We start from the raw sequence: 13,971 nt of genomic DNA, 5'->3' as shown, positions 1-13,971 counted from the left end.
ACTCATCCCAATGGCTACAAATTTGCCCATCACCTGCCTGTCTTTCCTGCTCACTATCTTAGATTTCCCCTTCCTCTGCTCTGTCATTCCGGTTCCCATCCCCCTGCCAAATTAGTTTAAACCCTCCCTAACAGCTCCATTAAACTTTCCCACCAGGATATTGGTCCCCTTCGGGTTCAGGTGTAATCTGTCCTTTCTGAACAGGTCATTCTTCCCCCAGAAGAGATCCCAATTATCCAAGCAACTGAAGCCCTGCCCCCTGCACCAGTCTCTTAGCCATACATTCACCTGCCTGATCCTACTATTCTTGCCCTCACTAGTACGTGTCACAGGTAGCAATCCCGAGATTACTACCCTGGAGGTCCTGCTTCTCAGCTTCCTTCCTAACTCCTGGAAATCTCTCTTCAGGCAAAGAAATGGCAGATGGAATACAGTGTCGGGAAGTGTATGGTCGTGCACTTTGGTGAAAAAAACATATGTCTTAACTATTTTCTAAATGGAGAGAAAATATAAAAAAACTGAGGGGCAAAGGGAGTTGGGAGATCTTGTGCAGCATTCCGTAAATGTTAATTTGCAGGTTGAGTCTGTGGTGAGGAAGGGAAATCTGATGTTAGGATTCATTTCAAGAAGACTGGAACATAAAAGCAAGGATGTAATGTTGAAATTTTATAAGGCACTGGTCAGACCTCACCTGGAGTATTGTGAGCAGGTTTGGGCCCTTTATCTCAGAAAGGATGAGCTGAAACTGCAGAGAGAGTTCAAACGAGGTTCATGAAAATGATTCTAGTGTTGAATGGCTTGTCATATGAGCTTTGTTTGATGGCTCTGGGCCTGTATTCACTGGAATTCAGAAGAATGAGGGGTGATCTCATTGAAATCTATCATTGAAAGGATTTGATAGAGTGGATATGGAGAGGATGTTTCCTGTGGTGGGAGAGTCTAAGACCAGAGGACACAGTCTCAAAATGGGGAAGCATTCTTTTAGGACGGAGATGTGGAGGAATTTCTGTAGCCACAGAGTGGTGAATCTGTGGAATTCTTTGCCACAAGTTGAGGTTGAGGTCAAGTCTTTATGTATATTTAAGGCAGAGGTTGATAGATTCTTGACTGGTCAGGGCATGAAGGGATGTGGGGAGATGGCAGGAGATTCGAGCTGAGAGGAAAATTGGATCAGCTACGATGAAATGGCAGAGCAGACTCAATGGGCAAAATGGCCTAATTCTGCTCCTATATCTTGGTCTTATGGTCTATGGTTTAATGAAAATATTTTAAAATAAATCCAGACAGGTACACAGATAGGAAATGGTTAGAGGGATATGGGACAAACACACGGAAATGGGACTTACTCAGGAAGACATCTTAGCCCGGATGGATGAGTTGGGCCATGGGTTCAACCTCTACCAAACCCCTTCCCAGATCATCCACCTGAGGAATCTCACCCTGGAGTCTGTCTGTGAACTGTTGGTGTGACATCAGTTCAGAGGGCAGTTCAGTGCCACAAAAACAGGCAAATTGGATAAAGGTGGCAGATTTCATTCTTAAATGTAAATTTGTGTCTGTGTCTCTGACTATGTGTCCCAGTCTGCTGGTGCGTCTGGGTATTTATCACTGTTGTGTGTGTGTGTGTGTGTGTGCAATGCTGAGGTTCGGACTACAATTTATCAATCGTCCTTGTGCATGTGTGTGAGGGAGATTTGCCAGGCTGGTTACATGAGGGAGATTTGCCAGGCTGGTTACATGATCTTCTCCCATCATTCACCGAGGTCAATGCTGATCGGTGTGTCCGGGCTCAGTCTGACGATGCGTCAATGTGCTGGTTTGATAACAACAGTGAGACTCGCGAGTCCAGCAGGGGGCAGAGTTGAGTCAATCAGACTGCGGTCACGGACAGGTCAGACACGGTGAGTGGCTCGAAGGACTGGTGTATTTTTCTGACAATTCCCTGTCACCACAGTGATACCAGATTTTATCCCCTTTAATGTCATTCATTGAATGTTAATTCCAGAGCTACTGTGTTGGGATTCAAACTCATGCATTGGCGTATTTGTCCAGTGTGAATGGGATCAGGACGCAGTGGTTCACATAACAGTGCCGTGTGTTGGTTGTATGTTACCCCTGTGTTGGTCTGTTCAGGGATTTGACATCTCCAGCTGACCATGTGACAGTGATGCTTCCCAACAGGTGGGGTTGGTGCCGGAATTAACCTCAATTCCGACGACCCGATTAGAGGCATGAGCAGGACTCAGTGACGAGGTTTCCATCAGGTTTGCGATGCTTGTTTAAAAGTAGAGAAGGGACAAGTGGAGCGGCCATTGTCGGGGTGATCATTGTTGGGATTAGGTCAGTGGTGAGAGTAGGAGTGTCAGGCTTTGGCTCAAAGGAGGCTTCACCATTAAAAGAGGCATTACTCTGGGTAAACTTCTGTTAAAGTTCTCTTTTTTTTCCCTCTTACTGTACCTTGTGTAGTAAATGGCTGTTGTGTGTTCTTCAATCCAGATGTTGGAGTCCTGGGAGACCAGAGTCTCCCAGTGAACACCATCTGTGTGAAGTGCATCCAGCTCCAGCTCCCTGAAGACTGTATTCGGGATCTGGAGCAGCAGCTGGATGACCTTCGGATTGTAGAGGGGAGTGAGGAGATAATCGATCAGAATTACTGGAAAGTAGTCACTCCAAAGTTGCAGGAGGCGAGTAGCTGGGAGCCTGTCATGAGAAATGGAAATGTAAATAGGCAGTCAGCGCAGTGAAAAGAGGTCCTGAACAGAGAACTTAGAGAGCTAGGTAGAAAGTTGAGAAGCAGGACCTCCCAGGAAGTAATTTCTCGATTGCTGCTTGTGCTGTGTGCCAGTGTGGGTAGAAACAGGATGATTTGGCCAATTAATGCATGGCTGGGAAATTGGTGGAAGGGGCAGGGCTTCAGGTTCTTGGATCATTGGGATCTCTTCTGGGGGAGATATAACCTGTTCAAAAGTAACAGGTTGCACCTGGACCCGAGGGGAACCAAAATTCTCACGGGCAGGTTTGTTAGAGCTGTTGCGGAAGGTTTAAACTAATTTGGCAGGGGGGTGGGAACCGGAGTGAGGGGACTCAGGATAGGATGGATGGTAAAAAAACAAAGATAGCCTGCAGTCAGACTGTCAGGAAGGGCAGACAGATGACAGGTCATAATTGCAGCCAGCAGGGTGAGTATCAGTGCATTAGGGATGCAAAATCAAAAAGGGTAGCAAATACAGTACTCAAAGTGTTATATTTTAATGCATGGAGGATAAGAAATAAAGTGGATGATCTTGTTGCACTATTACAGATTGTCAAATGTGATGTTGTGGCCATCACTGAATTGTGGCTGAAGGATGGTTGTAGTTGGGAGCTGACACATTATATCGGAGTGACAGGAAGGTAGGCAGAGGGGGTGGTGTGGCTCTACTGGTGACGAATGGCATCAAATCAGTAGAAAGATGTGACATAGGAATGGAAGATGTTGAATCCTTGTGGGCTGAGTTAAGAAAATGCAAGGGTATATACAGGCCTCCCAATAGTAGCTGGGATATGGACCACAGATTACAAGAGAGTAGGAGAGAATTAAAAATGCAGAGATGCAAAGGGACTCGGGAGTCCTTGTGCGAGATACCCTAAAGGTTAACCTCCAGGTTGAGTCGGTTGTGAAGAAGGTGAATGCAATATTCGTTTCTAGAGGTATAGAATATAAGATCAGGGACGTGATGTTGAGGCTCTATAAGTGAGACCACAGTTGGAATACAGTGTGCAATTTTGCGTTCCTTGTTTTAGAAAGGATGTATTTAGAAAGGGTTCAGAGAAGATTCACGAGAATGATTCCAGGAATGAAAGAGTTACCGTATGAGAAACATCTGGCAGCTCTTGGTCTGTATTCCCTGGAGTTCAGGAGAGTGAGGGGGGATCTCATAGAAACATTCTGAATGTCAAAAGGCCTGAACAGATTAGGTATGGCAAAGTTATTTCCTATGGTAGGGGTTTCTAGGACAAGAGGGCACGACTTCAGGATTGAATCGGCGCTGGACCCGGTAGCGGAGGTTCCTGGGTTCGAAACCAGTCGGGTCTGCTCCTGAGTACGTTTTCCATCCGTGCCGTGTTGAGTGTCGAGATCGCAATTCGACCTCGTAAAATAAAGGGAAAAATACTGCGAAAATGTCTGCATGAGGAGTGGCGTGCCACACAGTCTCTCTCTCTCTCTCGCTCCGCGCCTTGTAAAAGCCATGAAAAAGACACGCACGCCAAAAAAAAACTGAGATGCGGAGAAATTACTTTCATGAGAAGGCGGTAAATCTGTGGAATTTCTTCCCACGAGTGGCTGTGGAGGCCAAGTCATTGGGTGTGTTCAAGGCAGAGATTGATAGGTTCTTGATCAGCCAGGGCATCAAAGGGTATGGGGTGAAGGCAGGGGAGTGGGGATGACTGGAAGAATTCGATCAGCCCATGATTGAACAACGTAGCAGACTCGATGGGCCAAATGGCCTACTTCTGCTCCTATATCTTATGATCTTATGGAAAGCGGTTAAGGAACCATTGTCGAGTGCCCCTGTAGCCATCCCCCTCAACAACACGTACAGTATATTATCTTGGATACTGTTGGGGGTTTGACCTAACAGAGGAGAGTCATGGTGGTGGGACGCTGGAACTGAGTCCGGTTCTGTGACCATAAAGCATAGGAGCAGAGTTAGGCTGTTCAGCCCATCGCGTCTGCTCTGCCATTCCATCATGGCTGACCCTGGATCTCACTCCATGACCTACACCTGCCTTCTCGCCATATCCTTTGATGCCCTGAACGATCAGGAAACTATCAACTTCCGCCTTAAATATACACATGGACTCGGCCTCCACCACAGTCTGTGGCAGAGCATTCCACAGATTTGCTACTCTCAGCCTAAAATTAAGTAGTAACGGGGGACAAGGAGGTGGCAGAAGAACTAAGTGAGTGTAGTTAATTTTACAAGGTAAAAGGTGCTCAAAAAGCTGAAAGATCTAAGGGTACATAAATGACCCAGACCAGATGAACTGCAAGAGGTATTGGTACAGATTGTGGAGCCATTAGTAATGATCTTTCAAAAATCATTTGACTCTGGCATGGTGCCAGACGACCGGAATATTGCAAATGTCACTCCACTGTTTAAGAAAGGCGGAAGGCAGCAGACAGGGAATAATGACCAGTTAGCCTGACTTCAGTGTCTGGGAAGATGCTGCAGTCAATTGTTAAGGATGAGGTGATGGAGTACTTGGTGACCCAGGACAAGATAGGAAAAATTCAGCATGGAATTAAGGAAAAATTAAGGAAAAATCTCGACAGACAAACCTGTTGGAATTCGTTGAGGAGATTCCGCGTAGGATAGATAACGGGGAAGTTGTATATATGGATTTTCAGAAGGCCTTTGACAAGGTGCCACAAGAGGCTACTCACCAAGTTAAGAGCCCATGGTATTACAGGAAAGTTACTGGCATGTTTAGAGCATTGGCTGATCGGTAGGAGACAGCGAGTGGGAATAAAATTATCACATCCTAGCTGGTTGCCAGTGACTAGTGGTGTTCCGCAAGGGTCGGTGTTGGGACGACTTCCACTTATGCCGTATATAAATGACCTACGAGGGGTGATTGATAAGTTCATGGCCTAATGTAGAAGGAGATGGGTTATACAGCTCTCGTTACATTCACGTGCAGTTCAACTCTTTGAGTGATTATGCAGAAAGTTTGAAGTTAATAACTTTTGTGGTATTTCTGTTTCAGGTAATTGAAAATTGCAAGTAAGCACTGTCTGAGAACTTACCAATCACCCTCGTAGATGATGGGATGGATGGCTTTGTTGCTATGTTTGCAGCTGATGCAAAGATTGGTGGAGGGGCAGGTAGTGTTGAGGAAACAGATAGGCTGCAGAAGGACTTAGGCAGATTCGGAGAATGGACAAGAAAGTGGCAAATGAAATACCATGTTGGAAAATGCATGCTCATGCACTTTGCTAGTAGAAATAAATCTGCAGACTGTATTCTAAGTGGGGAGAAAATCCAAAAACCTGAGATGCAAAGGGACTTGGGAATCCTTGTGCAGAACACCCTAAAGGATAACTTGCAGACTGAGTCAGTGGTGAGGAAGGAAGTTCAATGTTAGCATCTGATTTAAGAGGTCTAGAATACAAGAGCAAGGATGTGATACTCAGGCTTTATAAGGAACTAGTGAGGCCTCAACTTGAGTGTTGTGAACAGTTCTGGGCTCCTCATCTAAGAAAAGATGTGCTGGCATTGGAGAGGGTTCAAGGGAGGGTCACAATGATGATTCTGGGAATGAAATGGTTATCATACGAGGAACGTTTGACATTTCTGTGTCTGTACTCGCTGGAATTTAGAAGGATGGGGGGGCTGCCATTGAAACCTTTCGAATGCTGAAATGCCTGGACAGAGTAGATGTAGAAAGGATGTTCCCCATGGAGGGGAATCTAGGACAAGAGGGCACAGCCTCAGGATAGAGGGACATCCATTTAAACAGAGATGCGGAGAAATTTCTTCAGCCAGAGGTTGGTGAATTTAATGAATTTATTGCCACAGGCAGCAGTGGAGGCCAGTTCATTGGGTGTACGTAAGGCAGAGCTCAATAGATTCTTGATTGAACATGGACATGGACATTGGACATTGGACGTGGCATCAAAGGTTACAGGGAGAAGGCCGGGGAGAGGGGCTGAGGAGGGGAAGAAAGGATCAGCCATGATTAAATGGCGGAGCAAACTCAATGTGCCAAAGAGACTAATTCTGCTCCTATGTCTTATTGTCTATAGTTTCCCTTCAGCCTATAATTACAGCCATATTTTGTGTCTAATTATAACTTAGTTGTGTCTCATAAACAAGGACAAATGAATCTTATGTTTTACCTTTTTTAATGCAGTCAATCACTTCTTCCGACGCTATGTCAAGCAAATAGGGGTGATCGAATTTTTCAACCAGTAGGGCACCATCTGTCACTGACAATTTCTGGGCATCCTCACTAGTCCTGTAAATATTATACATGTAGTTATAAACTGAGCATCAGTGATATTTGAACTATTTTACAAATCCATCCAGAGTTTCAGTAAAGACCATGTCCTACCTCCTCTTCCGACGAGGTTCCTCCTGAAATAAACAAAACACAGATTTCAATTGACTGAGACTGACCGTCGGCATCCCGACAGCAGAAATCTGAGCTAAGTTTATTAAAAACTGTTGAAAATTCCCATTTACTCCCACTGACACACACGGAGAAAGAGGGAGACTGAACCACAGGAGAAAGTCCAAGGAATATGTATGAAATTTATACCGTAACTGAGAGGGTGGAACTTACAGGAGAGACTGGACAGGTTGTCTATTTTTAGCTGGGTATAATGTCAGGGAGGATCAGATGGAGGAATTTAAGATTCCGAATGGATTTGATAGAAAATATTTCTGCTTGTATGGGGACCATAAGTCAAAGATAAAACATCAGTTGGTTGTTAATAAATTCCACAAGAAATGTAGTGAAGAGAACGTGGACTCACTGCCACAGGAGTGGTTGAAGTGGAACAGCAGAGAGTGAATGTAATGGGGATGCTGCATAAACACATGACGGACCATGGAGTTGGGGGCACTGTTACTGGGTGTGGTGAGTAGGTGGGAGGAGGCTTGTGAAGCAGGGAAACTGATAGGAGAGAATGGACTGAAAGGCCTGTCTATGATGGAAAATGGGATATATTCCGATGAAGACTATTTCTGAGAAACAAAAAGACAGTGCAAAATTCTCCTAAACACCAAACCTGATACAAACCAGATATAGATTGTAAATCTGATGTGTAGGTCACATTCTGGAATTCAACCTCAGTTCCCACTGATCAACAGAGAGACCCTCACACCCACTGCACCAGACACACTCACAGTCTGTGACTGTAGTGGGTTGTTACTCTGTGTCTCGGGATATTATACGTGGGGAATCACAGAAATGATCACTGGCTCAGTGTTCTGATCAGAGTGAACACTCCCGAGAAGGTTGCAGACTGTCCTGTGATGTACAGAATTTGTGGGAGGCCAGTTTGGGGACAAGAACAATCCTGAACAGTCAGAACATCTGTCTGGTTCAAATCAGTTTAGAACTACAGTATTTGTAAATGCCACACTGAGTTAAAATACATAGAGGTACCAATGAGAGAAGGGGCAGTGTTGAATCTTCTGTTAGGGAATGAGAAAGGTCAGGTGATGGAGGTATGTGTTGGGGGGCATTTCGGGTCCAGTGATCACAATACCATTAGTTTCAATATAATTATGGAGAAGGATAGGACTGGACCCAGGGTTGAGATTTTTGATTGGAGGAAGACTACTTTTAAGGAGATGTGAAAGGATTTAGGAGGAGTGGATTAGGACAATTTGTTTTATAGGAAGGATGTAATAGAGAATTGGAGGTCATTTAAAGGTGAAATTTTGAGGGTACAGAATCTTTATGTTCCTGTTAGGTTGAAAGGAAAGGTTAAAAGTTTGAGAGAGCCATGATTTCAAGGGATATTGGAAACTTGGTTCGGAAAAAGAGAGAGATCTACAATAAATATAGGAAGAATGGAGTAAATGAGGTACTCGAGGAATATAAAGAATGTAAAAAGAATCTTAAGAAAGAGATTAGAAAAGCTAAAAGAAAATATGAGGTTGCTTTGGCAAGTAAAGTGAAAATAAATCCAAAGGGTTTCTACAGTTATATTAATAGCAATAGGATAGTGAGGGATAAAATTGGTTCCTTAGAGAAACAGAGTGGACAGCTATATGCGGAGCTAAAAGAGATGGGGAGATTTTGAACAATTTCTTTCCTTCAGTCTTCACTAAAGAGATGAATATTGAAAACACGAAATACTCTGCAAATGCTGGGGTCAAAGCAACATTCACAACATGCTGGAGGAACTCAGCAGGTTGGGCAGCATCAATGGAAACAATCAGTCAACATTTGGGCTGGAACCCTTTGTCAGGACTGAAGAGGGAAAGGGCAGAGGCCCTATAAGGAAGGTGGGGGGAGGGTGGGATGGAGAATGCTGGTAGGTTCCAGGTGAAAAACCAGTAAGGGGAAAGATAAAGGGGTGGGGGAGAGGAGGCAGGGAGGTGATAGGCAGGAAAGGTAAAGAAGTTATAGGGGAAAACACAACGGGTAGTAGAAGGAGGCAGAACCATGAGGGAGGTGATAGGCAGCTGGAGGAGGGGGCAGAGTGGAATAGGGATAGGGGAAGGGAGGGGGAGGGAATTACCAAAATTTGGAGAATTCTATGTTCATACCAAGGGGCTGGAGACTACCTAGACGGTATATGAGGTGTTGCTCCTCCAACCTGAGTTTAGCCTCATCATGGCAGTAGAGGAGGCCATGTATGGACATATCCGAATGGGAGTGGGAAGCAGAGTTGAAGTGGGTGGCAACCGGGAGATCCTGTCTGTTGTGGCGGACCCGACGCAGATTGGGGGACCGCTTCGTCGAGCACCTCCGCTTCGTCCGCCACAACAGACAGGATCTCCCGGTTGCCGACAGTGTTGCCAACGGTTCAACAGTGGCTGGATGGGAGATGCCGGAGAGTAGTGGTAGATAACTGTTTGTCAGATTGTGGAGATTGCCTGTGGCCATCGAACTTTGTAGCTCCTCCTGTGGAGGGTCAGACACCCTGAGCCAATAGGCTGGTCCTGGACTTATCTCCATCTGGCATAGTTTGCATTTTGTTGTTTGATTGTTTGTGGTTTTTGTATTGCTATATTTATGCTATATTCTTGGTTGGTGCAGCTGTAATGAAACCCAATTTCCCTCGGGATCAATAAAGTATATCTATCTATTTATCTACCTACATAATCAATCTATCCAGATTGGAGGCCGGTGACTAGTGGTGTGCCTCAGGGATCTGTACTGGGTCCGGTGTTGTTTGTCATATACATTAATGATCTGGATGATGTGGTGGTAAATTGGATTAGTAAATATGCAGATGATACTAAGATAGGTGTCATTGTGGATAATGAAGTAGGTTTTCAAAGCTTGCAGAGAGACTTGGGCCAGTTAGAAGAGTGGGCTGAAAGGTAGCAGAGTGAGATTAATGCTAATAAGTGTGAGGTGCTACATTTTGCTATGACTAATCAAAATAGGACATACATGGTAAATGGTAGGGCATTGAGGAATGCAGTAGGACAGAGGGATATAGGAATAATGGTGCATAGTTCCTTGAAGGTGGAATCTCATGTGGATAGGGTGGTGAAGAAAGCTTTTGGTATGCTGGCCTTTATCAATCAGAACACTGAGTATAGGAGTTGGGATGTAATGTTAAAATTGTACAAGGCATTGGTGAGGCCAAATTTGGAGTACTGTGTACAGTTCTGGTCACCGAATTGTAGATATCCTCAAAATAGAGAGTGTACAGAGGAGATTTACTGGAATGTTACCTGGGTTTCAGCACCAAAGATACAGAGAAAGGTTGAACAGGTTAGGTCTTTATTCTTTGGAGCGTAGAAGGTTGAGGGGGGACTTCATAGAGGTATTTTAAATTATGAGAGGGATAGATAGAGTTGATGTGGATAGGCTTTTTCCATTGAGAGTGGGGGAGATTCAAACAAGAGGACATGAGTTGAGAGTTAAGGGGCAAAAGTTTAGGGGTAACACAAGGGAAAACTTCTTTATTCAGAGAGTGGTAGCTGTGTGGAATGAGCTTCCAGTAGAAGTGGTAGAGGCAGGTTCGATTTTGTCATTAAAAAAAAAATTGGATAGGTATATGGACAGGAAAGGAATGGAGGGTTATGGGCTGAGTGCAGGTAGATGGGACTAGGTGAGAGTAAGCGTTCGGCATGGACTCTAGGGGCCGTGATGGCCTGTTTCCGTGCTGTAATTGTTATATGGTTATATGGTTAAAATAGATCATTTTGTGACTCTGCACTTTTACAGAAACAAACTGAAATCTCTCACCATGAGGAATATGATATTGTCTTGTTGATCCATCTGTTCCTGTAACCTTGAGATTTCCTCCTGGATGGAATTTAAATTCTCTTGAATTACTTGAAGATTTTTCTCCATTGGATTTAGGATCCTCTCCTCTTCTTCCCTGAGATCACGGAGCGCACGCTGCTCTTTCTCGGTGATAATCCAGCGCAGTTCAGCAAACTGGGATGTGATGTGGGACTGAACGCTTTGTGACTGTTCCTGTCAAATGAAAGGAGAGGATAGTTTATTATTTGGCCCTGATGTATTTCCTTATGATATGGAAGGTCTATCCAGCCCATTATCATACAAGAGGACCACAACCTTGCCGTTGGGTTTGGAGGCTTGTGTGCCTCACTGACCCAAAGCACTATATTGGCTGGAGTCAGGGCTTTATGCTTTGACTCTTGGTAGGGTCACCCATGCCAAACAAGTCAAAGGGTAGAGGCCAGAGTAAGAGTGGTCTACTAGTCCTCCAGGTTAATGGGTTCAGCTCAGGGCTAACAATACTGACTGGTAAAACAAAATTGTTATGGAAACAGCAATGAAGAGTCATTCTACATCTGAGTGCCATGTTATTCCTGAATCTCCACTCAGGACTTGCATGACTGACAGTAGTGAAAACCAAGAAGTAGCGACTGACATGTTCAATGAAGACATGAACACTGCTAGAGATGGAGGACTGTCCTAAACGCCGGTGGCATAACAGGCAGTAAGTCAGTGGCTCTCAGATCTTCGATCACATTTCCCTGAAACCCAGTCTTCCTCACTGACCCATTAACTCCCACCTGATTCACATACAAAGCCCCTCAAGGGGTTAATTACAGTAGACAATTAATCATTCAATCAGGATTTCTTGGCAATGTCGGCCCCTCGTGATCATCCAGAGAACGTGCAAACTCCACGCAGACAGCACCAGAGGTTAGGATCGAACCCCAGGCACTGAAGCTGCGATACTCTGCTATTCTACATTAAAGGGAACAAAACTACACAACGATATTGGAAATTCTGCTCAGGAAGCCTCACCCGAACTCCAGCAATCTTCCCTTTCTGTTCCTGCTTCATTTCCTGAAAGTCTGATTTCTTTTTTGTGAGAGAGTCCAAGGAAGATTTAACCCGATCCTGGGAATTAAAGAGTGAATGGATTAGACAGGAAAAAAGACACAACATAAACAGACGATTGAAAGCGGGTTATTTTTACCTTGTAAATTTTAACGGCTTCTTTAATCGGCAGGAAGCGGTGCTCTCTGTGTTCCAGTGCATCTCTACAGATCAGACAGATCAGTTTCCTGTCCGTCTCGCAAAACAGCTTCAGTTCTTCTTCATGTTCCTCGCAGTGAAGTTTACTTTCCTTCTCTTTCGGATTCAGGTTTAGTTTTCGAGCTTTCTCAGACAGGTTTGCTAAAACCCGATTGACCCTGAGGGTGCGGTCTGCAATCTCCTCTCTACATTCCGGACAGAAGTTTCTCTCCTCCCTTTCCCAACACCGTGTGATACAGGAGCGGCAGAAGTAGTGACCACATTCCAGTGACACCGGCTCGGTGAAGAAATCCAGGCAGATGGGACAAATTACCTCCTCGGTCCAGCTCTCGACTTGTCCTTTCGAAGCCATGTTAATTCCGGCACTTCCGGGTTCAGGATCCTTTCACTTTCGGGAGTTGCTGAACCCCTGCAGTACTGCGATTGTCCAGTATGCGCGCTGCAGTCTCGGGAATGAACATAATTCTGCTACATGTGTTGTCCGGGAAGGATTCGCGGCAATTTCCACGTCAGGGTGGGATCAGAAACACATCAAAGAGGTCCGATTATAAATGAATCCGGAGCGCGGAGCCTGGTTCAGTGTAAGGCAGAAATGAAAGGGACAATTCCTGAAAAGCGAGATAGTCATTTGGCCTATGTCCCTGCTTGCTCCAGCCCCACTGAACTCCTGTCCTCATACATTGACTCCATTCTAACCCCTTCAAGTCAATCCCTTCCAACCTACATCCGCGACACTTCTCACGTCCTCAATCTCCTCAGCAATTTTCAATTCCCATGCACTGACCACCTCATCTTCACCATGGATGTCAATTTATAACTTCTATGCCCCATCAAGAAGGCCTTAGAGCTCCACATTTCTTTCTCAATAAAAGAACAAACCAGTTCCCCTCCATCTGGAAGGACTGGTCCTCATACTCAACAATTTTCCTTCTGATCCTCCCACATTCTCCAGACTCGAAGGCTATCAACGGGTATCTGCATGAGCTCCAGCAATGCCTGTCTCTTTGTTGGCTACATAGAACAGTCCATGTTCTCGGCCTTCCCCAGTAATGCTCCCCAAATCTTCCTCAGAAACATTAATGACTGCATTGGTGCTGGTTCATTCACCCATGCTGAGTTTATCAATTTCATTAACTTTGCCACTAACTTCCACCCTGCACTTGAATTCACTTGGTCCATTTCAAACACCCCCCTTCCCTTTGCCCATCTCTCTGCCTCCATCTCTGGAAACATACTGTCAACCGACATACTCTATAAACCTACTGATTCCCACAGGTATCTTGACTATGCCTCTTCCCACCCTGTCTCCTGTAACTTTTCTAAATTCCTTCATTTCCACTGTATCTCCGGTGGAAAATTGTGTCGTATCTGTTAAATAGGGGCTGTGGACAATTCTGATTTGATGGAGAATGGACTTGAAAGCACAGGGGAACATCTGGAGAAATTTCTGAAACGCCCATCCGCTGTTGTCCTTGCTGTGTGGTTGAGTATCTTTCAGAGCATAGGCCTTAAAATCCGCACCTTGCCTGCTTTTGGCAACTGAGAAGGAGGTCAAATCGTTTGGCAGAGATGGCGCTCAGTGCTCGGTGTCGGAGAGCTGATCAGAGCTCGAAGTTTTCGGATGACTCAGAGTCAGATTGTGGTCGGCATGGCAGGGAGAGTTTTTCTTCCTTCTCCCGTCTGCGTGAGATGTGGGACATTTGAGAAACTTTGAACTTTATTGTGCTCAGGGACTTTCTTCATCAAGTTATGGTATTGTTACACTGTTTGTAA

At 45.0% G+C, this 13,971-nt stretch overlaps 1 protein-coding gene across 1 annotated transcript in view; it reads right to left on the bottom strand.

The window, feature by feature from the left end:
* LOC134346564 (zinc-binding protein A33-like) overlaps positions 1–12,643 on the bottom strand; it is a 28,287-nt gene extending 15,644 nt beyond the window's left edge. Inside the window, exons 1-5 of the mRNA XM_063047982.1 lie at positions 12,140–12,643; positions 11,965–12,060; positions 10,927–11,160; positions 7,099–7,121; positions 6,884–7,002 (exon numbers count right to left, since the gene is read on the bottom strand). Coding sequence (XP_062904052.1) covers positions 6,884–7,002; positions 7,099–7,121; positions 10,927–11,160; positions 11,965–12,060; positions 12,140–12,550 — 883 coding nt within the window. The 5' untranslated portion in view covers positions 12,551–12,643. The remainder of the gene's footprint in view (positions 1–6,883; positions 7,003–7,098; positions 7,122–10,926; positions 11,161–11,964; positions 12,061–12,139) is intronic.
* Positions 12,644–13,971: the final 1,328 nt, after the last annotated feature.

This window comes from Mobula hypostoma, chromosome 5, assembly GCF_963921235.1.
Source record: "Mobula hypostoma chromosome 5, sMobHyp1.1, whole genome shotgun sequence".
NCBI classification, from domain to species: Eukaryota; Metazoa; Chordata; class Chondrichthyes; order Myliobatiformes; family Myliobatidae; genus Mobula; species Mobula hypostoma.
This window is presented reverse-complemented; position numbering and strand designations above follow the sequence as displayed.